The sequence below is a fragment of the Delphinapterus leucas genome, chromosome 20 (assembly GCF_059928025.1).
Source record: "Delphinapterus leucas isolate spDelLeu-1000000601 "Yukka" chromosome 20, BTC_Dleu_Yukka2, whole genome shotgun sequence".
Classification (NCBI taxonomy): Eukaryota; Metazoa; Chordata; class Mammalia; order Artiodactyla; family Monodontidae; genus Delphinapterus; species Delphinapterus leucas.
In genome coordinates, this window is record NC_143148.1 from 9,728,045 (window position 1) to 9,750,959 (window position 22,915).

Sequence of the window (22,915 nt, forward strand, 5' to 3'; positions counted from 1 at the left end):
TTTCAGAGCCCTCAGACTTAGGTAAACAAATTAGTAAACAAAACCAGTGACTACATAAAGCAGACTGCTTTAAAGTAATAATGGCTAATATCTATTGAATGCTTCCTATGCTTTTCTAAGAGCTTTACATGTGTTGTTGCAGTTTTCACAGCAAGTCTTGAGGTAGGAACTGTTCTAAAAGACAGAGTTGCTTTTCCAGACTTACAGTTGTCTGGCTCTGCTGCACCTTATGTGAACAGTAGGGCCCTAATAATACAGAACAGTGGGGGTTACAGGACCAACCTAGACAGCGTTTGGGGTCAGCTCTGTCTGAAGGTGCCAGGCATTGTTCTCAGCTTCCAGCTGTGCTGGCAAACAAGACAGGTGTCCACCTCCATTCCAATCTCCTGACACACTGACCCTGATTTCCCTTTCCTTGTGGACCCCAGGCTCCCATCACCTGCCCAAAGACCACCTTGATCTTGCCCTTTTTCCTCCATCCCCTAGCAAGCGAGACATTGAGTTACTGCTGAAACTGATCGCGAATCTCAACATGCTCTTGAGAGATGAGAATGTGAATGTGGTGAAGAAGGCCATCCTCACCATGACCCAGCTCTACAAGGTGGCCCTGCAGGTAAGAGTTCCCTCCCCACCTGGGGCTGTCCCAGCCTGACAGGTCTCATTTACAGACTCATCTTTTAGAGTTCAAAACCAGCATCAGATCAGATTCGTTATGAACAAGACGTGCTGTTGATCTTTAGGAAAAGACAACAAAGGGGTTCTAATGTCTAATGGTCAGGGAGTTGCCATTAACCCATCCTTCCATCCATCTGTCCATTCATTTGTGCATTCAACAAACATTCCCTGAGTACCTCCTTTGTGACCAGGATGGGCCAGCCAGGTCCACACTGTTAATGTGATGTACATTAACATTAATGAAAGGAATGAACCCATTTAATCTCTGCCAGCACCTTGTGAGGTTGGCACTGTTGTTCCTCTGGCTTCCTTAAGATCTGAGTCTTCATCACTCTGGGTTGTCACTATCTGTGAACCTCGTGAGGGCAGGACCAGACCTGGCTTGGTCACCACTGGGTCCTGTCCCCAGCATCACCTAGCATGGGGCCAGAGACAGAGTTGTAACTCAGTGAACATTTCCCCAATGAATGTATTCATCATCATTTATGGATCTCTGGGAGTTGGTGGAGTTGGTGGTTGATATCTTTTCCCCATCTGTCCGTCCGTCCGTCCGTCCGTCCCTCCCTGGCCCACTCGCAGTGGATGGTGAAGTCACGGGTGATCAGCGAGCTCCAGGAAGCCTGCTGGGATATGGTGTCTGCCATGGCTGGGGACATCATCCTGCTGTTGGACTCTGACAATGACGGCATCCGTACCCACGCCATCAAGTTTGTGGAGGGCCTCATTGTCACCCTGTCGCCCCGCATGGCCGACTCGGAGGTGCCCCGACGCCAGGAGCACGACATCAGCCTGGACCGCATCCCTCGTGACCATCCCTATATCCAATACAGTGAGTGCCACCTATCAGCTGGTGCCATTTGTCAGTCACTGCACTGGCTCCCTTCCTCCTCCTCCTCCCCCTCACTCCCTTTTTTCTTGGTTTTTCATTTCTGGAGTCAGTTTAAAACAGTGCTTAAGAGCCCTGATGCTAGGTTCAAATCTCACCACTTACTCATGTGAGCTTGGGCAAGTTACTCCTCTCTGAACTTTATCTTCTTTTTGTAAAATGGAGGTGATAGTAGTACCCCTTTCACAGGTTTGTTGGGAGGTTCCATGAAGACGTGAGCACTTAGTAGTAAATACTAGTTAGTTTTACAGTTTTTCTAATTGCAAATTATAGAAGTAGTAGATTCACGTTACTGAAATGTCAAGCAATAAATATAGAGAGGTATAAAGGGAAAATACCCCCTCCCCCAGTCCTGCTTACCAGAGATGAATACTGCTAAGAGTATTGTTTTCTTTCAGACTTTTTCTATGCAAAGATATTTATATGTATATATTCATAGTTTCTGTGTCTGTTGGCCCTGTTTTTACAGAAAACAGGGCCATGCTTTATACTTTCAGCTGAGAGGCATTAGAGTGTAGTGGCTTGTGTTTGAATCTCTGCTCTACCATTGAGCAACTGACCTATTCTCTCTGATCCTGTTTCTTCATTGGTAAATTGGGGGTCATTATTATGGCATCTACTTTAGGATGTAGGTATGAGCATTTGGTGAGTTAACGTGGCTGGCATAGTAAGCATTCCACAAAAATTAGCTCTTCTTATACGTTGTTTGACAACCTTTTTTTTTTTTTAATTAATTAATTAATTTGTTATTTTTGACTGAGTTGGGTCTTCATTGCTGCATGCGGGCTTTCTCTAGTTGCGTCGAGTTGGGGCTACTCTTCGTTGCAGTGTGCGGGCTTCTCGTTGCGGCAGCTTCCCTTGTTGCAGAGCACGGGCTCTAGGTGCACAGGCTTCAGTAGTTGCGGCACGCGGGCTCTAGAGCACAGGCTCAGTAGTTGTGGCACATGGGCTTAGTTGCTCCATGACATGTGGGGTCTTCCCAGACCAGGGCTCGAACCCGTGTCCCCTGCATTGGCAGGCGGATTCTTAACCACTGTGCCACCAGGGAAGTCCCATGACAACCTTTTAAACTAAATTATGTTGTTACATCTTTTCCTAACAATATCATGTTCAGATGCTACAAAATATTCCACAGTATGGTTACATCGCATTCTATTTTTTATTCACGATTTCAGATAATGTGGCATACAGTATGTTTGTGTAAGAAATGTCAAGATATCTTTCACAGTTGTTAAGAGTTAACTTTTGGTGACTGGATCAAGGAGCAGAACTTTCAGTTCTTTGTCTGTGTGTGTACAGACATATACATATTCAAAGTTTTACATCAATGTAGTTCAGACAGTTTCCTTATAGTTGGATATTTTAAATTATTTCTACTTTTTCACTATTGCAAGCCCATGCTTTGAGCATCAGCTCTAGATTTTTATACTCATTAATAGTTTTATAGTCAGACGCATCAGCCATTAAATTTTCTGTGTTTTTTCAGCCATTCATAGCCATCCATGTATGAGGATCTTTCTCCTTTTGGTCCCAAAGGCTGCTGTCTCTGGAGGCCAGGGGGAAAGGGCCCTACTAACTGGTTCTCTTCTCTCCCTCATTAGATGTGCTGTGGGAAGAAGGCAAGGCAGCCTTAGAGCAGTTGCTCAAGTTCATGGTGCACCCCGCTATCTCCTCCATCAACCTGACCACAGCCCTGGGCTCCCTCGCTAATATTGCCCGCCAGAGGCCCATGTTCATGTCTGAGGTGATTCAGGCCTATGAAACCCTGCACGGTAAGTTGGTCCCCTCCTTCTCCCCTTCGCCTGTCCACAGACCAGTCTCCTCTTTTCTGAGGAAATGTGAGCTAGGTAGTGGGCCCATAAGGGATTCATCATCAATCTAGTAGGTTGTGGACACAGGGAAGGATTATCTAGGTTAGACATGTATATTTAGGTGGTTGCATGTGACAGAAACTTGGTTCAAAGCTGATTTTAATATTGAGGTATGTGTGGGTGAAATGACCTGGTTGGTGTCTGTGAAGTATTTTAAAATACTCCAGCTCTTCCCTTCTCTCCCCCAAAAAGCAGGGAGGATCGATGTGCCAAGATCAGCAAAATATTGATGGGTACATGGTGATTCATTATACTGTTTTCTCTACTTTTGTGCATGTGTGAAAACGGAAAAGTCTGGAGTTGAGGCATGAGTGTGTGCAGATCATGAATCCCTCTGCATCTCCTGGCTCTTGTGTGTGTCTTTCCTTGGGGTAGCAAAGATGGCCCCCAGTTGTTACAGGCTTCCATTCCATCTCCTTGGCAACCCCACGGGAAAGAGAATGTCTCTTCCCAATCATTCCAGCAAAGGTCCAAGGGCTCATTGTTTCTGATTGGCCAAGAAGATATTGTGAGCCTATCTCTGAGCCAGTCACAATGGCCAAGAGATTGCAGTGTTCTTACTGGCCCTGAGTCTCTTGCCCACTTGGACTGAGAATGGAGCCGAGGTGGTTCCCTCAAAGGAAAATGGGAGTGTTGCTGGCTGAGGAAGTGAGAAGGGATGCTGGGCAGGAAAGATTGCAGGCATCCTCTTTCTCTCTGGAACAGGGGAGGCTTACTTGTCAAGGTGATTCTTAGACATTAGAAAGTCATTCTGGTGTCAGGGACCAATGATGAACTGTTGTGGCAGTTCAGTTGGGACATTCTGGAGGTGATTATAGCCTTCCCCAGGGCGAGCATGTTGGAATTTCCAGACCAGAGATGGAGGGAGATGTGACTATGTTTAATGAAAGGGAAGGTGAGTTTTCTCGTTGTTTTAAGGTTGACTAATACTGAAGGAGACCTCTCAAGGGTTTTGCGTATCAGCTTGTACAGGGGGAAGGCCATACGTTAGATCTGAGAGCGAAAGAACTTTTCTAGGAGATGTCCGCCACCACTGCCCAAGATGGGGCTTGGGAAGTGAGGGTGGTAGGACCCCCATGAGCTCTGTCCACAGCGCGAAGTTCTTGCTACTTTCCTCACAGCCAACCTGCCCCCAACGCTGGCCAAATCTCAGGTGAGCAGTGTGCGTAAGAACCTCAAGTTGCACCTGTTGAGTGTGCTGAAGCACCCAGCCTCCTTGGAGTTCCAGGCTCAAATCACCACCCTGCTGGTAGACCTGGGCACACCTCAGACTGAGATCGCCCGCAACATGCCCAGCAGCAAGGATGCCCGCAAGCGGCCCCGAGACGACTCAGATTCCACGCTCAAGAAGATGAAGCTTGGTGAGCTGAGGAGCTGAATCAGTCCTGGCAGGAGGTGGTGGCGGGGACTGACCACGTTCAAAATGTCTAATTATTTACAGGAAACTGTAAGCTAAATTTACATTATAAATTATGTTGTATAAATTTGGTGACATATGATAAGTGATATCAAAGTAAAATTACTGAAGAATGTAATACACTTACAAGTAATTATGAGTTACTTAAGTTATACAGGAAGGAATAAAATGAAAATAGTCTCTCTTTCATCCCTCACCCCAAAAGTAACCACTCCACAAGTATTAACACTTAGATTTTCTTTCAGAAATGCCTTATATGTGTTATATGTGTAGAGTTCTCCTTTCCTGTGTTTCATTTATAAATCAAGTCTCTTTTTGAAGTAATTTTTTTTTTTTTTTTTTTGTCTGTGCCATGTGGCATGTAGGATCTTCGTTCCGAAACCAGGGATCGAACCCACACGCCCTGCAGTGGAATTGCGGAGTCTTAACCACTGGACCACCAGGGAAGTCCCTGAAGTAATTTTTTAATGGTTGTATTATTTATCAATAGTGTTGACCATGGCAACCTTCCTTACTGTGAAAAAAAAAATTTTTTTAAGTGCTCGTTTGTTTCTAGAACATTTATGAAAGAATCGAGTTTTGGATTTCCCTGGCAGTCCAGTGTTTGAGACTCCATGCTTCCACTGCAGGGGGTGTAGGTTCGATCCCTGGTCAGGGAATTGGGATCCCATGATGCAGCCAAAAAAAAAAAAAAAAAAAAATCAAGTTTTGTTTTCGTTTTTTTTTTTTTTTTTCATTTTGAAAAATAACTTATTTTGATATAAGGAGTGAGGTAGGGATCTATTTTTCTCCCCCTAATTAAGCACACAAAGCAGAGCATTCTGTACCTTATACGTTTAGGAATTATCTTGGAGTTGTTTCTATATGTGCACGTGGAGATCTGCTGCATCCTTGTAATGGTGGCATAATAGTCTATAGGGTACATGGACCACTTTAACCAGTCCCCCAGTTGGTGGACATTTCATTTGTGTCCATTTTTATAAAGTATGAAGATTGCTGTAGTGCACAGTCTTGCATGCGTGTCAAGTCATGAGACAAGTTCCCAGTAGTGGGATTGATGGGGCAGAGAGCTTATACATTTATTTTTTGCCAACCAATTTTATTTTTCTATTACTTTAAACTTTTCATTTTGAAATAATTTCGAACTTGCAGATAAGTTACAAGAATAATACCAAACACTCCTGTGTACCCTTCACAAGGTGGGGATCACACATTCCATTTAGTTGTCACATGCCTTGAGTCTCCCAAATCATTTCCTCAGCCTTCTTCTTCTGTTTCATGACCTTGACGTTGTGAAGAGTCCGGGGCAGCTGTTTGGTAGAATGTCCCTCCTCTTGGGTTTGTCTGCTCTTGCCTCCTGATAGGATTCAGGTTCTGCACTTTTGGCACGAACACTGCAGAAGTGATGCCCCGACCTCCTCTGTGTGTTGTGAGGAGGCACATGATGTCAGTTTGTCTCATCGTTGGTGATGGGAATTTGATCTCTTGGTCGAAGTGATGACCGCCGGGTTTCTCTAGTGTAAAGTACCCTTTTTCCCTTTGTAAACAATAAGCTGAGAAGAGATACTTAAAACTATGTAAAATACTAGTTCTGCTTCAAACTTTGTGTGGTTTTGGCATCCATTAATGATTGTTGCCTGCATCTATTATTACTGTAATGGTTATAAAAAGGTTTCTTTCTACATTTATTACTTGGCATTTTGCTATAAGGAAGAGCTTTCTTTTCTTCTTCCTACTTTATTATTAGTGTGGACTTCTGGATTCTTATTTATTCTCTGGGTTATAATCCATTATTGTTGTTATTCATTTTGTTACTCAAATTGCCTTATATTTAGTAGCAGGAGCCTTTGAGCTGGCTCCTATGTCCCTTTAATGTGTCCTGTAAGTTCTTTTGAGCATTTCTTACTTTCTGGCATAACAAGGTGTTCTAGACTCATCATGTACTTTCCTTACCCCAGCCTTCAATCAGCCATTTCTCTAAGGAGCCCTGGTTTCTTTCCTTCTTTTTTTTTTTTTTCTGGTTTCTTTTAAGTAGAGAATAGTTTCAGAAACCAAGATCTGAGCCGTGGATGTGTCCCTTACTGCTGGGTGCATTTAAATTCTTTTTTTTGGGCCGCACTGTGAGGCATGCGGGATCCCAGTTGCCCGACCAGGGATCGAACCCACGTCCCCTGCAGTGGAAGCTCAGAGTCCTAACCACTGGCCTGCCAGGGAGGTCCCTAAATTCTTGATAGCAGTTTTCCAAAAAATCGCACCAGCGTATACAACCCCAGCAGTGTGCGAGTGCCAGTTAACCCGTTCTTACCAGCCCTGGACATTTGTTAACTCTCTGGGTATAAATGGTATCCTAGGTCTCAGCTTGCTTTTTTGCATATGTTGGAGTCAGGCTGCATGTTGTTTTACATTTATTAGCTACTTGTATTTCTGTGAAGTGCCCGTTCTATTGTGTTGGTCAGCTTTTTGTAACTGAATTGTATGTGCCCTTAGTTAATGCAGGGTATCAACTCTTTGTTACATGTGTCACAAACTTGAAGAGACTGCATAACATATCATCATATTTTTGCCTTAATCTACTTAAATCATTACTCTATTGAACATTCCAGCTTTTCCACTCTTATAAATACAGCTTCAAGGAACGTCTTTGCACACAAAGCCCCTTGAGCTAGAACCGCTGTGCTTGTAGTCACCCAGCCTGTTATTGATAGAAGCTGTGTGCCATATCTCTGTACAGTCAGTGTTGCAGTGAATTCTCTGTACATCTTACCTTAGCTATATCTGTAAGTTTTTAGGGTAGATATTTAAAAGTGGAATTGCTGTGTTGAAGAGGTGTGCACATTTAAAATATTGACCTGCTATCAAACTGCCCTTCCAAAAGGCGATACCAGTTTACATTTCCACAGTTCACACCCCTATTAACAACTGTCACTACTAACCTTTTTATTTTTTGTCAATCATATAGGCAAATTCGCTGTCTTATTAGGATGTTTTTACATTTTCCTGATTCCTGGTGAGGTTGAGCACTGTTTCAAACTTAGGTGTTTTTAAACAGTAAAGCTCTGTGAACTTATTACTTAACCTTTTTGTCTTTTGGAGCTTAGTGTGATCAGCCAGGCTGGTATGGCTTATTCCCATTTCCCAGATGAAGAGAACTGAGGCCTAGAGAGAGGCAGGTAGTTCCCCAGGGTCATATGGCACAGAGGTCTTCATCTGCTGCACTGCTTCTATTTGCTGAGGCTGCCTGGGGGCAGGGACCACTGGGGGTGCCTGGGAGGAGGGGAGGGCTGCTGCCCTCTCTAGAGCCATCATCTTGTCTCCTTCTCTATCCCAGAGCCCAACCTGGGGGAAGACGACGAGGACAAGGACTTGGAGCCAGGCCCCTCAGCGACCTCGAAGGCCTCAGCCCAGATCTCAGGCCAGTCAGACACAGATATCACAGCCGAGTTCCTACAGCCTCTGCTGACACCTGACAATGTGGCCAATCTGGTGAGGATGGGTGGGGGCCATTTCCCACCAGGCAGGGAGGAAGGGTCTCTAGTCTTTTCTCTGCCCCTCCGCTCCACACTGCCCACCCTTTCCAGATGACATCAGACCTGAAACACTTTTCTGTTTTCAGTGTTGGGAGGGTGTGGTCCTGTGGGCCTTCCTCACTTTGGATGGACCTCTTCTTGCATGATCTTTACTCCTTCAGGAGGTTACTTGTCACTGCCCCCCCCATCCCCCTTTGGGTTTTCTGAGTCTCCATCTAGACCCACGCACTCGCACTCTCTCTCCTCTCCTTTGCAGGGAGGGTCTGTTAACTGGAGAGTGAACCCCATGACTTGTTTGCCAAGTGGTGTAGGATTGGCATCGGTGGGGTGGGATGACCAGTGTTTTCTTTGGATTTTCAAAGATGACCTGCTTCAAAGTGAAAGAACCACTGGTTTGAGTTGATGAGGGGAGCTGGAGTGGTGGGGTGTCTCACATCAGTCCTCCGGCTGTAGCAGCACCGAGACCTTTCTGTTGGGTGCTCATGGAGAACAAATACCTCTTCCCATGCTCAACAGCAGTCACCATCAGCTTTCCCTTCTCTCTGCCTAGAGCCTCCAAGGGGCTTAGTTGTTGGGTGATTGGGGTGGCGAGGAGTTTTCTCTCCAGCTCAGATCTCTTTGGTGAGCTCTGGGCCTGGATATGCGACCACCTCCTGCATCTTTCTCTCCTTGGGTGTTTCACAGGCACCTCAGACTTAACATTTCACAACTAGTGAAATTTCTCCCCCGACTCTTCTACAGGCCCATGGCCCCTCCTGTGTTCTTGGCACACATGCCTCTCGTCCCCATGCCAGAAACTTGGGAGTTAAACTCTTTGCCTCCCCCTCAGCCCGAGTCTTTCCCCTCTTCTCCATTCCCCATGGCCGATGCCCTCTCCAGGCCCACCCTTTTCACACAGAGAACTACCTGCTTGTTCCCTGGCTCTGCCTTCCACTCTCCCTGTGGCAGGCAGAGGCGTCTTTGTAAAGTACAAGTCATGATGCTCCCCTGCTCAGATCCCTGCCAAAGCTTTGTTTCCTTCCAGATAAAACTTAAATTCAACTTGCCTTAGACCCTGTCTGATTTGGCTTCCATTAACTTGTTGTACCTTATCTATCCCTGTCACACTCCGGGAAATTGTCTTTTTCAAATTATCAGCATGAAGTTCATAAGATTCTTTTATTTTTATAATACCTGCTGTCTCTGTAGTAATGTGCCACTTTTTTGTCCCTAATACTGTGTCCTTCCTCTTTTTTTGTTTATTCTTGCTGTAGATTTGGTTGGTTTCAGTCATTTCAAAGGACTGGCTGTTAAGTTTTGTTGATAATCTTTTGTAACCTTTTCTGTTTTATTTCTGCTGTCTTTATTTCTTTCATGTTACTTTCTGTGAGTGTTTTTCCCCAAGGTAAAATGCTTGGCTTATTAATTTTCAGTTTTCTTTTCCAGTGTAAGCATTTAAGGATCTCATTTTCCATCTAAGTACCGTTGTAGCTGTATCTTACACATTTTTATTTGTAGCTATTTCATTATCTTTCTGTTCTGTTATTATTTAAGAGCATGCATTTAAACTTCCAAGCCTGTAGGGAGTTTGAGATTATCTTTTGTTACCAATTCCTGACAGACATGGATGTGCTCTATTAGGATACTGATTTTTTTTTTTTTTTAAGTCAATTTCTGGTTCATATTATACTGTGTCACTGAACCTCCTTCCGCTCACTGGGCAGGGTACCAGCTCTGCTGCCTCTTAGCCTTCCTATACTTGGAATATATTACCCCCCAACCCCTCGCTTGCAAGACGTCACTCTGTGTCACTCTGATTCTGGCCCTTCTCTCAGTTCTCAGCCTGTGTGCCACTGCCCCGGGGAGCCAAAGCCATCCCTGGCACCCTTTACTGTGTCCCGTGGCACCCTTTACTTCTTCTCTCGTGCACCACACTGCATCAGTACTCCTTTTCTCTCTGACTTGTGCAAGAATCTGCGCTCCATGAGAGCAGGCCCAGGTCTGTCCTAGTCACTGCCATTTCGCCAGCATTGGCCTGGGTGTGGAACGAATGTTTGTTGAGTCAATAAGTAAGGGAAGGTTCCTTTTCCTGGGCATCTCGCAGGTCCTCATCAGCATGGTGTACCTGCCTGAGGCCATGCCCGCCTCCTTCCAAGCCATCTACACCCCAGTGGAGTCAGCAGGCACTGAAGCCCAGATCAAGCACCTGGCTCGGCTCATGGCCACACAGATGACGGCCGCAGGACTGGGGCCAGGTGAGTGTCACATGGAGCTGACCAGGGCCAGGGGTTGGCACTGTGGCCACTGGGTTCTCCTTAGTGGAAGAGCACCTCTTTGTAGTGCTGCAAATGGAAAATCATGCAATCTTAGGTGTAAATAGTTACAGGTCCCATAGATACAGTGACCACTCAATAGTTTCAGGCCCTGGGCTTTGAAATCCAGCAGACCTGGGTTTGAGGTCTGAGTTGAACGAGACTACCTCAGCCACTTAATAGCTGTGTGTCTTTGGTCAAGTTACTTAACCTCTCTGAGCCCCAGGTGGTTTCCCATTCTAACAGTACTATTGAGGTATAAATTATGTACAGTGAAACACACAGCTCTTAAGTATACACTTTAGTGAGTTTTCACAAAGTGAACACACCAGTGTAGCCATCACCCAGATGGAGAAGGACTGTTACCAGCACTCTGGAAAATTCTTTCTTGCTCCTTTCCAGTCGACACTCAAAGCATCCCCTGTCCAGAGACAACCACTGTGCTGACTTCTGTCTCCACAGATTAGTTTTTTCTAGTTTTGAACTTCTTATAAATGGAATCATAGAGTCTGGCTTATTTTGCTCAGCATAAGGTTTTGTTTTGTTTATAAATTTATTTATTTATGGCTGTGTTGGGTCTTCGTTGCTCTGCGGTGGCTTCTCTTGTTACAGAGCACGGGCTGTAGGCGCACGGGCTTCAGTAGTTGTGGCACGCAGGCTTCAGTAGTTGTGGCTTGCGGGCTCTAGAGCGCAGGCTCAGTAGTTGTGGCGCACGGGCTTAGTTGCTCCGTGGCATGTAGGATCTTCCCGGATGAGGGATCGAACCCGTGTCCCCTGCATTGGCAGGCGGACTCTTAACCACTGCGCCACCAGGGAAGTCCCATCAGCATAAGTTTTTGAGGTTCATCCATGTTGCTGTGTGAACCAAGAGTTTATTTTTTATTGCTCAGTAGTCTTCATTATGTGAATAGGCCACCGTTTGTTTATCCACACTCCTCTGTCGATGGACCTGTGGATTGTTTATAGTTTTTGGCCATTGTGAATAAAGCTGCTGCGAACATTTGTGTATAGGTGTTTTGATGCACATGTGCCCTCATTTATCTTGAGTTTATACCAGGGAGTGGAATTGTTGAGTCGTGAGTTTGGGTATGTTCAGTGCTATTTGAAACTGCTCATCAGCTTTCCAAAGTGGCAATACCATTCACTACTCCCACCGGCAGTGAGTGGACATTTCTGGTTTGAGTCTCTGTTGTTGTATTGCAAAATGGGGATGAAGAAGGTACCTGCTCCAGAAAGGCATTTTGCAGATTTAAATGAGTTTTGTGTGTACAAGGCTTAGAGTAGAGCCTGTCTCACAGGAGGTCCTTGGGTGGGAGCGGGTGGGTCTGACATGCCAAGAGCCCGTTTGCTGCCTCCCCCTCAGGCGTGGAGCAGACCAAACAGTGCAAGGAGGAGCCCAAGGAGGAGAAGGTGGTGAAGCCGGAGAGTGTCCTGATCAAGCGGCGCCTGTCAGCTCAGGGTCAGGCCATCTCGGTAGTGGGCTCCCTGAGCTCCATGTCCACTCTGGAGGAGGAAGCGCCCCAGGCCAAGAGGAGGCCAGAGCCCATCATCCCCGTCACGCAGCCCCGGTGAGTCCCCTTGCAGGTGCTGGTGCAGGACTAGAGGCCTGGTTCTTGGTGTGTGTGTGACAGACAAAGACAGATAAACAGAGATCGGGTCTGGATGAGGGTCTGTCTGATTCCAGAGTCAATGCCCTAACCACTAAGGCTTAGCTGTTGTTTTCTTTTAGAAAAAACACCCCTTACTTATATCTAAAATTGGGATGGGATGATAGTATCTCTCTCTAAGGATGAGGGAGAACTAAACGAGTTCACAGTGATGGTTAGATGATTAAATCAGGTAACTCTTGGGGTGGACAGGGATCATGATGTAGAAACCGCTGAGCATGATCCTAGCGCGTAGGGAGAGCTGCTGGTTGCTGCCGTCATCGTCCTCATCATTACCTGCCTGAAAGACCACAGAATCCAGCCAGTCCCTGCCCTGTCCCCAGCCAAGGCTTGCTAACAAGGCCCTGCCTGATCTGCTGCCCCTCCAAGCTCTCCATTCCCCTTCCTCCCTCCTCCAGTCACACCAGCCTCTTGGTATTTCTTGAACAGCCAAGCAGGTTCCCACTTGAAGGCCTTTGCACCTCCTGTTCCCTCTGCCTGGAAAGCTCCTCCTCCAGATATTTGTGGATCTTATTCCCTCGCTTCACTCAGATCTCCAGTCACACGTTGCTTGCTGCTTATAGAGGCCTTCCCTGAGATGCTGTTTACAAAACCGAAATAGCATCCTCTTCCTTCCCATTACCCTGCGCCCTGCCGTGCCTCAGAGTCACAGGGGAGCTGGAGAGACAGTGTGGGGGGTGTCTTTGTATGTATGGCCTGGGGTGGGCCTGGGCTCCAGAAAGGGTGTTCCGAGTCACCGTGTCCCTGTCCCTACTCTCCCATGTAGGCTGGCAGGCGCCGGCGGGCGCAAAAAAATCTTCCGTCTGAGTGATGTGCTGAAGCCCCTGACCGACGCCCAGGTTGAGGCCATGAAGCTGGGCGCTGTGAAGCGGATCCTGCGGGCTGAGAAGGCCGTGGCCTGCAGCGGGGCAGCCCAGGTGTGCCTCTGTACCCCCCAGCCCATCCTTCCAGTCCCTCTCCCCAAGAGTCTACCTCACATCCCAGCAGAGAGACAGGCCCCGGGGTCAACCTCCCTGGCTCCAGATTCCAGCTCTGCCGTTCACTGGCCACTTCTCCAAGCCTTACTCTGTCGTCCCATAAAACGAAGAGATAGCAGCTCCACACAAGTGACAAGGAGGAGGAAATGTGTGGACACGCATGCGCTCTCACTCAGCACAGGGCGGCTGCAAGGAAGAGCCCTGCGAGTGCGGGCTGCCATGATGCTCTTTCTTCCTTGTGATTGACAGTATTCTTGTTCGTTAGCTTCAGAAACACTTACACACCTGCTTTAAATCCTGATTCTGCCACTTCCTGGGATTGTAACCTCAGTCTAGCGACTTTTTCCCTATTTTTTTGAAGTTTATTTTTAATTAACCAAATAGTATATGAACGTATTCTCTCTGTTAAAAAAATATTTCCAGGCCACAGAGGGCCTGTAAGTCTCCTTTGGCCCACACTGCATGCCATCCCCTCCACAGAGGCGACCAATGTACAAATGAAGGGAATCCTTCAAGATCTTTTTCTGTGTACCTAAGTATGTAGATATTACTCCTAGAAATTTAGATATTTATATTTTAGATACATTTTAGATATTTAGATATATTTTAGATATTTGTAATTTCATATATTTACAATTTAGATATTACTCCTACAAATTTTAGCGATTACTTCTAGTTTTATTCCGTGATGATTACCTTTTTTCTCCCTTTTCATTTTTTTTTCTTCCATACAAATGAGACCTACCGAGAATAAGGTTCTTCACCTTTCCTTCCTCACTTAACACCGGGTCTGCGCTGGGGGTCCCTGAGGCTGGGCGGGAGTAGTTGCAGGGTACCATCGTGGGGTGCCTGGGATTGCCCACCCCCACACCAACACAGACCCTTGCTCGCGTCAGGTGCGCATAAAGATCCTGGCCAGCCTGGTGACTCAGTTTGACTCGGGCCTGAAGGCCGAGGTCCTGTCCTTCATCCTGGAAGACGTGCGGGCCCGCCTGGACCTGGCCTTTGCCTGGCTCTACCAGGAGTACAACACCTACCTAGCAGCTGGTGCCACGGGCACCCTGGACAAGTATGAGGACTGCCTCATCCGCCTGCTCTCCGGCCTTCAGGAGAAGCCAGACCAGAAGGATGGGTGAGGGGGATGGCCCTGCACCCTCCTGTCCCCAAGAGTCCCCCCACCTGTGTCCTGCCTTTTCTTTCTAGTTTCTGACCACTTCTGTCTTCATCGGCGCCCGATTCAATCCTCCATGCGCCCATCCCAAGTCCCCCTTCTCTCCCCACTCTCCCCACACGCAGACAATGTCACCTCACTGTAGGCTCTGGGTCACGCGCCCTGGGCTTGTTTCCCAGCTCTGCTGCTTGCTCTGACTGACCTGTGTCACTCAGTTCTGTGCCTCCGTTTTCTCATATAATACAGAATAAATAACAGTGCCTGCTTCAGAGTCTTGTTCTGGGGGTTGACTTCTCACCATCCCCATCTCTTGCCTGAATCAGTTCTGTGGCTTCCTCCTTGTCCTTGACCTCCAGTTTATCCATTCTCCACACAGCAGCGCAGGTGACATTTTATAATGTAAATACTGTCTTGTTATTCCCCACTAAAAACCTTCAGTTGTCCTCCAGATAAAATGCAACTTTCTTACTATGTTTTATGAGACCTTGTGTAATCCAATCCCTACCAACTTCTTTAGCCTCCTTTCTTACCTCTCTGCTTTTCCCTGCCCCCAAACTTTAGCCGCACTGGCTGGCCTTCAGTCTTCTGTTCCTCAAACATGATGAGTTCAGGGCTTGGCACTTACTGTTCTCTCTACCTGGAATGCTGTCCCCCAACTCCTTGCATGGCTGGCTCTTCCTCATCTGCCAGCATTGACTAAAGTTTCCTTTCAAAGCAGCCTTTCGTGGTCAGCATGTCTAAAATAGCAACACCCTTTCCCAGCCCCCATCATTCCCTCCCATTGCTGTATTAAACAAGCTAGAAATCCCCATTTGACAAAGGGGAGAAACTGAGTTTCAGAGAGGCAGTTTCTGCCCAAGACACCCACCTGGCAGCGTTTGAACCCTGCTCTGTTGCCTCCAAAGCTTGTACCCAGGGGGTTGAGCAAGCTCTCTGTGAGGGGGGCGCCCTGCCAGCTGTGAGCTGCGATCAGCAGGACAGGGAAACCAGGGGGCCCCTTCTCTGCAGCCGTTCACTGTCCCTCCCTCTCTGGAAGGATCTTCACCAAGGTTGTACTGGAGGCGCCGCTGATCACTGAGAGTGCCCTGGAGGTGATTCGCAAGTACTGTGAGGATGAGGTGAGGACGGGCGGCAGATCTCCCTGCATCCCCAACATTGTGGTGCGGGCAGGAGCCCGACTTGTTGCAGCCTGTGGCGGGGGGTTCTGTGAGGGACCAGTAGCTTTTGTCTAGGACCAGATCTGACTGAAGCAAGGGAGACACCCCAAAGGCACACCGTGGGTGCCTTCAGCTCTGGTTCCCTTCCTTCCTGCTGCAGAGTCGCACCTACCTGGGCATGTCCACTCTTCGAGACCTGATCTTCAAGCGCCCGTCCCGCCAGTTCCAGTACCTGCATGTCCTGCTAGACCTCAGCTCCCATGAGAAGGACAAGGTGATCCCCCGTCGCCCTTTGCTGGGTTACATTCAGTCCTTCCTCTGTCCCAAGTAACCAGCCCAGTCTTTTCCACATTCCCCTGAAAGTTTCTGGGCCTAATGTCCTTCTTGCAACAATTTTTTGGTGGTGGTGGTGGTTTTTCCATTTACGATGGCACGAGGCTGCTTAGAATATACACACATATACACTCACCGCCTCCCAGGAAGGATAGTCCCATTTTCGCTCTTATTCCACCCGTGTTGGTGCGCCCCTCTCAAGGCCTGGTGGTGTGCTGGGACCTGAGGGAGCGCTGACCAGGAGGGGAGCCATTGTGGCCCACACAGTGCGTTCAGTGCCAGGAGTGGAGTAGGGTGTGCGGTGGCGGAACCCTGGAGGCTGAGGAAGGGAGGTGGTCTAAGGAAGGCTTCTGGAGGAGGGGTCATGTGAGCCAAGACCTGAAATATGAGTAGATGGGTGTGCCCTGGACGGAGGGAACAGCGTGTGTGCATGTGTGTGATTGAGACGGCCCTTGGTCCACCCTGCTCCAGCCTCCTGCCAGCTCCTTTCTGATGTCCTGTGTCCATTCATTCAGCAGACCCTCACTGCACACCCTGGCTCAGCCCTGTGGTGCTTTTGGGGACAAATCACTGCCCCAGACCAGGCCCTGTCCTCATGGCTCCCAGCAGGGATGTCTGAGTGAAATAGGATACAGCCAGTGACAGGCACGCCAGGCGGTGGGAACCTTTTGTGCCAGGTCTCAAAGCCAGGGAGAACGCTGTTACTTTTGAGGAACTGAGGAAAACTTCTGGTTGAAGTAAAGCAAGCAAGGCAAGAACGATAAGAGGTGGGGCTGGGCAGGTAGATGGTGAGGTGGTGCAGGGCCCTGAGGTGGGCCAGGAAACCTCTCTTCCAAGCCGGTGACCAGTCTTGGGCACAGGTAAGTCAGCCCAGCTGGGCCTCTCTCAGACTTCGGCTTGTTTTCACACTGGTGCTGCCAAGCTCAGAACAACTGTCTTCCCCTCCACCATCTTCCCCCACTCTCTCCTCAGGTGCGTTCCCAGGCCTTGCTATTCATCAAGCGCATGTACGAGAAGGAACAGCTACGAGAGTATGTGGAGAAGTTTGCCCTCAACTACCTACAGCTCTTGGTCCACCCCAACCCGCCATCTGTGCTCTTTGGAGCCGACAAGGACACAGGTTTGGTGCAGGTTCTTCAGAGGTGTATTGAGCACCCGCTGTGTCTCAGGCTCTGGGCTGGATCTTGGGGACAGAGCTGGATCTAAGCTGAGCCCTGCCCAGCCTGCTAGAGAAGACAGCCAGACAGTAATAACCAGAACGAGCAGGCTTCAGGTGGTGAAACTAGGAGTCTGTGGAAGCCCAGAGGGAGCGCCTGACCCAGCGTGAGGGGTCAGGGAGAGCATCCTGAAGGAGGAGACAGCTGGGCTGAAAGCCGAGGACGAGGAGAGCTAGACACTGATGGGGCTCCAGGAAAGGCCAGGCAGGATCATCACAGGCCAATTTGCTCGGCAAAGCTCTGGGTCCTCCAGAATTGCAGACAGGGAGACCCGGGCCCCAGGGGAAGGGACCATTAAATTGGAAGGTTCAGGCTGTGGCAGGAAGCACAGGGCCTTCGAGGAGCACAGGAGCCCTGGTGCAGCCTGGGTGCCAGGAAGGCTTCCCCGGAGAGGTACTGGCTATGTGAAACCCAGAGGAGGAGGTACAGAAAGAGGAGTTGGGCAGCAGTGTTCTAGGCATCGGAGCAGCACGTGCAAAGGCTCCAAAGTGGGGGCCCTGGGGGACTGTCAAAAGTAGGGTGTAACCAGAGCACACAACCCCAGAGGCAAGGCCACCCTGAACAGGACCTGGCAGGTGGAGCAAGGTGAGGAGCTGGGGGTTTATCCTGAGGGCATAGGACAGTCGTGGGAGCACTGAGCAGGGGAGGGACAGGGTCAGAACTTGGAAAGATCTCTCTCATCGCCTTGTGGATTGGTGGTCAGAGGAGACCAGATGGGAATTTAATGCAGAGACTTCTGAAAGGGGAGCAGTCCTGGTTCCACCCCATTTCCCAGATGATTGGCTTCCTGCCCAAACAATTTGCTTCCCAGGCCCAGCTCCCTTATGTGCCTGTCCCCCAAGAAGAGCCAGATGCTGGGGGTGGGAGGGGAGTGGGGCCGCCCTGATCTTCACCCCCTGCCCTATTAGAGGTGGCAGCGCCCTGGACTGAGGAGACAGTAAAGCAGTGTTTGTACCTCTACCTGGCCCTCCTGCCTCAGAACCACAAGCTGATCCATGAGCTGGCAGCCGTGTATACTGAGGCCATCGCTGACATCAAGAGGACAGTGCTGAGGGTCATCGAACAGCCGGTGAGGCCCCTGAGCCCACCAGGCTCTGCCTACCCATGGGTGGGGCTCAATCCCCAACTCCAGCCCTTCCCCCGGTATATTCTCCTTGTGTGTGCTGAGCACTAAGGGTTGTCACCCCAGGCTGAGCAGCTGTGTCACTTGCGGGTAGTCCACACTTCCATCTGCTCCTGAGAAGACAGCAGGGTAACCCTGCAGTTAAGAGCCTAGAGTTGGATGGACCTAGGTTCACATTCCGCCTCTCACTTTCTCACTGCGTAAACTTGCAGCCTTCAGTAAAAACGGGGAAGATAATTCAGTCCCCCAAGCTTGTTGGAGGGATTCCGTGACCTCATGCATGTAAATATCTGTGTCACTGTTATCATTTATGAGCTGTCCTTCCCCTGCCTTGCTGACAGAAATCTTTAGTTGTCATTGCCTAAGTCCGTCCTGCTCCTCTCTGGAACCCCAGGGTCACCCACAAGAGAAGCATCTCAGTTACAGACTGGCCCCTAAAATTCAGAACGTCTGCCGTTCCGATTTGTAGCTGGGTTTGAAACTACTTTTTCATATTTCTGTCCCTGACATTTTATTACTGAGAATTTCCAACATAAACAAAAGGAGAAAGTGTGGTACATTAATTCCCACATACCCACCCCCCAGATTCAACAATGTCTTTACCTGTAATGTGGGGGTAATAGGCTCGGTGTGAGGAAGAAGCAGATTCTTCTCCCCATTCTCAAGGTGAGCCCACCAGACTCTGAGCTCTTCGAGGGCAAAGACTGGCAGTTCCACTTGGAATTGTAAAGATTTATGGGGCAGAGGAAGGCATGAACCCTTGAAGCCTGGCCCTCTGCTCCCTGTGTTTGGCGTTTGTGGTGGGTTGGGGGAAAGCCTGCAGAAGCAGCAGCAGGTCTGAGCCCTGATCTGAGCACGCAGCCAAGCCAGGGCCGTGGCAGTCACAGAGGTGGATGGGCAGGGTGCCTACAGAAGCCAGAAAAGTCTTCACCAAGGAACTGAAGGACATGTTGGGCATTAAAGCTCAGGTTAAGTCAGAGATGGCAGAGAGAAGGCACGGTCTGCCTAGAAGGGCAGCATGGGTGAAGGCTCAGGAGCTGCAGGAAGCCTGTGTCTGTGTGAGATTGGGTGGAAGAGACGGAGATGCTTCTGCCCAACCCTCCCTCCCCTTCCCCCCACTTCTGTGAACGCTGTCACCAATACTTTTTTCCCCTGTTTTATTGAGATATAATTGACATATAACATTATCTTAGTTTAAGGTATACAACATAGTGATTTGATATATGTATATATGGGGAAATGATTATTACAATAAGTTTGATTTACATCCATCACCTCACAGAATTAACGATTTTTTTCTAATGAGAATTTTTAAGATCTACTCTCTCTGTCACCACTTCTTACTCCCAAGTCCCAGCATCCACCCTGCCCCTGACACCTGGGCCTCCCTGAGCTCTCACCCTGGGCCCCTCATCGTCCTCACATCACCTAGCCCCTTCCCTGGGCCTTCCCTGTCATCCCTCTCTCTACATCTAGATCCGAGGAATGGGCATGAACTCGCCCGAGCTGCTCCTGCTGGTGGAAAACTGTCCCAAGGGGGCAGAGACACTGGTCACACGTTGTCTGCACAGCCTCACGGACAAAGGTGCCCCCTGGGACCCTACCTTTCATCCTTTTCTTCCATTGCCCAGGTCTTCCCCATTTCCCCTTCCCCGGGCCTGGGGATCAGAGCTGCTGGGTCCCCAGATGCTTGGCCCTCTTGTGAGTCTCTCCCCATCCTTGGGCTTCAGTTTCTCCATGTGGAAGAGTGTATTGCTAAATGCACTTGAGAAAGCAAGGAGCCAAGGACTTCTGCTCTGAAATGGAGTTGCCCCTCCCTGCCCCTCCCACACACCCACCACCATTTCTCCTCCTCCTCGGAGCTCACCTTCACCCCACCACCCCCAACACCTGTGCCTCCTGCTGCTTCTACCTGCAGTCCCACCCTCCCCAGAGCTGGTGAAGCGGGTCCGGGATCTCTACCACAAGCGACTGCCCGACGTCCGCTTCCTCATCCCTGTGCTCAATGGGCTGGAAAAGGTATGGAGCTGGATGCCTCGATGCCCCCACTGACAAGGACGTGGCAGGGCAGGGGCAGAGAGGAGGTAGGCAGGTGCCCATGTCAGATGCTTGTAAACACATTCTGGGGCTTGTCTGGGTCAGTGTCAACTTTGCAAGCTGCTCCCCTCTCTGAGCCTCAGTTTCTTCCTCTGTCAAGTGAGTATCACAGTGATGCACCCTCCTTGCCTCCCCCACCCCCCATACACACAAGATTGTCCTGAGGCCTAAATGTAACCACAGAAGCAGCACTCTTCCTAGCGTAGGAGGCACCTCCCCTTGAGGATGTGCATCCGCTGCCCATGCTCAGTCTTGTAACAGGCTGTGGGACCTTGGGTGAGCCTCCATCTCCTCCACTTGCAGGAGGAATCACTGAGCTGGCCCAGGGGGCTCAGATGGGGGTTGATGAGGCTGGGGCTGAGTCAGGCCCAGTGAGTTGGGAAAGCTCAGCCTTGAGGGACCAGAGGAAGTGAGAGGAGGAAAGCACTGAAGGGGCTTGGTGAGGCCAGAGCTTGCCCCCCACCTCCCCAGGGTGAGCAGTGGGGAGGCTTGTTTGGAGGGGGTGGGCGGGTGTGTCTGACCTGCCTCCCCTGCCTTGCCCTTGTAGAAGGAAGTGATCCAGGCCTTGCCAAAGCTCATCAAACTCAACCCCATAGTGGTGAAGGAGGTCTTCAACCGCCTGCTGGGCACCCAGCACGGTAGGTGATGTGCTCTCCTCCCCACCAGCAGCCAGCTCAGCCCTGGCCCTCATATCCCTCCCCCGTGGCTCCCTGTGCCCCAGCTCCCCCAGGAGACCCCACCTCAGGCGGCAGGAGGAAGGGGTCCTGGAGGTGAGATGCGGAATGCTGGGGGAGGGATGCCATCTTTAGAGAGGAAGGGGTGGGGGCTCATCTTGCTCTCTGGGGCTACCGTCCAGACTTGGCGACATCTCAACGTCTATCCCAGAGCTCCCAGGTCACCCTCCTGTGATACATGGATGATGGCTTCATCCACAATGGGGACAAAATTGTGGAATTGAGGTCTGACTCTCTATAAGCGTCTTGCCTTCTAGGACCCAACTACTCTTCCTCAAACATGGGCTGCACTCCTGCCCTTCCTTAGCTCTTGCATGAACCCCTCCAGCTGTGGGTGAGGGATCTTTGTTTGACCTGGTCAAAAAGAAAGAAAACTTCCAACCTAGAAAGACTACCAAGTGGCATAGGGTAGTTTCCTCACCCCTCACCCCAGTGGCTGGAGCTAAGGAGGGTGGAGGCTGTCTGTTCCACGTGTAATCTGGTGATTTAAAACATACGCACAAGAGTGACTGGGACCCTCAAAACCCCACCAGAAGACTGCCATCTCCCCCAGCCTCCTCCACTGTGGCATTCAGTTCAAGCAGTTTGCAAGTCTGTTGCCTGTCCCAGCCTTTCCTGTCCAGCGAATTCCCCTCAGTATCTGTGCTGTGCTAGGCACCTGGGATGAGCTCGTCCTAGCTCTGCCCTCATGGGTGCCCAGCCTGGGGCAAGTGTGGGGGAGAGCAGCTGAATCACACTAGATGTTGCCCTAACGAGGGTAGGAGCCCAGTGCTGGGGAGGAGGAGAGCACAATGAAGGCCTCTGATGATGCCCTCCGGTTGTGAAGGATGGCTTTCCAGCTGCTGTTGCATTCAGGCCCCTCCTTTTGCGTTCTCAGTCTCCTCCTTCTGCTACTTTAGCCCTTTGTACCCCTAATCCCAGAGGGCGCCTGTCTTCATTTGCCGCTCCCCCCAATTTGGGGGACTTGGACCTGTCTCTTAGGCCTCCATACTGTCTCCTCCACCTCCCCGCCACTCCCACCTGCTGCAGGTGAAGGGAACTCAGCCTTGTCCCCCCTGAACCCTGGAGAGCTTCTCATCGCATTACACAACATCGACTCCTCAAAGTGTGACATGAAGTCCATCATCAAAGGTGAGGCGTTCCCCCCAAATCCCCTTGAGTGGTCTGGCCACTTCGGACCTGGGGAAGAACCCAGTCACCCATGTGCCCCTGCTGGAATCTGCCAAGTCGGAGATTATGCTGCCTGCAGCCCCATCTCAGAGTTCCGGACACCTACCCTCGTTCCTCCCCCTCCCTCCCCACTTCTGTCCTTCCTTTCTCCCTCCCCCCACCTAAGGAACTGATACACCCACTGTGCACTGACACAGAGTAGTCCTCAGGAAGGGTGGGGAGCCCCTCCCTCCCAGCACCAGCCTGAGGAACTAAGTAAGCAGAGCCCTTGGCCAAGCTGGGCAGATGCACAGCCAGCAGAGCAGACAGAGTGCACCAGGGCAGTTGTTGGACCAGGAGTCTAGTCTGGCCTCCAGTTGAGACTGGAGAGTGTGCCTCCAGGGCAGGGGAGTTGGTGGCAACCTGGTGGGCTCACCACAGTTAGCAGTTTCATAATAGCTGTTGTCACTGTTTACCTAGCACTTACTCTGAGCCAGGCTTTCCTCAGTACCTTACAGGCCTGCCTGCCAATCCACACCACTCTTTACCTGGGAAGTATGCTGACTTCCGTTTTGTAGACGAAATGGAAGTTCCAGAGAAGTTAAGTAACATGCTCAGGGCCA

At 49.7% G+C, this 22,915-nt stretch overlaps 1 protein-coding gene across 3 annotated transcripts in view; it reads left to right on the forward strand.

The window, feature by feature from the left end:
* Positions 1-22,915, forward strand: part of SYMPK (symplekin scaffold protein) — a 35,819-nt gene that overhangs the window by 7,271 nt on the left and 5,633 nt on the right. For all 3 annotated transcript variants that reach the window (XM_022585320.3, XM_030761221.2, XM_089902677.1), the window contains exons 6-22: positions 487-613; positions 1,255-1,504; positions 3,163-3,333; positions 4,554-4,793; positions 8,178-8,332; positions 10,460-10,610; positions 12,031-12,235; positions 13,101-13,251; positions 14,208-14,443; positions 15,519-15,600; positions 15,800-15,913; positions 16,945-17,092; positions 18,098-18,258; positions 19,789-19,897; positions 20,231-20,331; positions 20,957-21,047; positions 22,173-22,274. In XM_022585320.3, the coding sequence (XP_022441028.1) occupies positions 487-613; positions 1,255-1,504; positions 3,163-3,333; positions 4,554-4,793; positions 8,178-8,332; positions 10,460-10,610; positions 12,031-12,235; positions 13,101-13,251; positions 14,208-14,443; positions 15,519-15,600; positions 15,800-15,913; positions 16,945-17,092; positions 18,098-18,258; positions 19,789-19,897; positions 20,231-20,331; positions 20,957-21,047; positions 22,173-22,274 (2,594 nt within the window). The remainder of the gene's footprint in view (positions 1-486; positions 614-1,254; positions 1,505-3,162; positions 3,334-4,553; positions 4,794-8,177; positions 8,333-10,459; positions 10,611-12,030; positions 12,236-13,100; positions 13,252-14,207; positions 14,444-15,518; positions 15,601-15,799; positions 15,914-16,944; positions 17,093-18,097; positions 18,259-19,788; positions 19,898-20,230; positions 20,332-20,956; positions 21,048-22,172; positions 22,275-22,915) is intronic.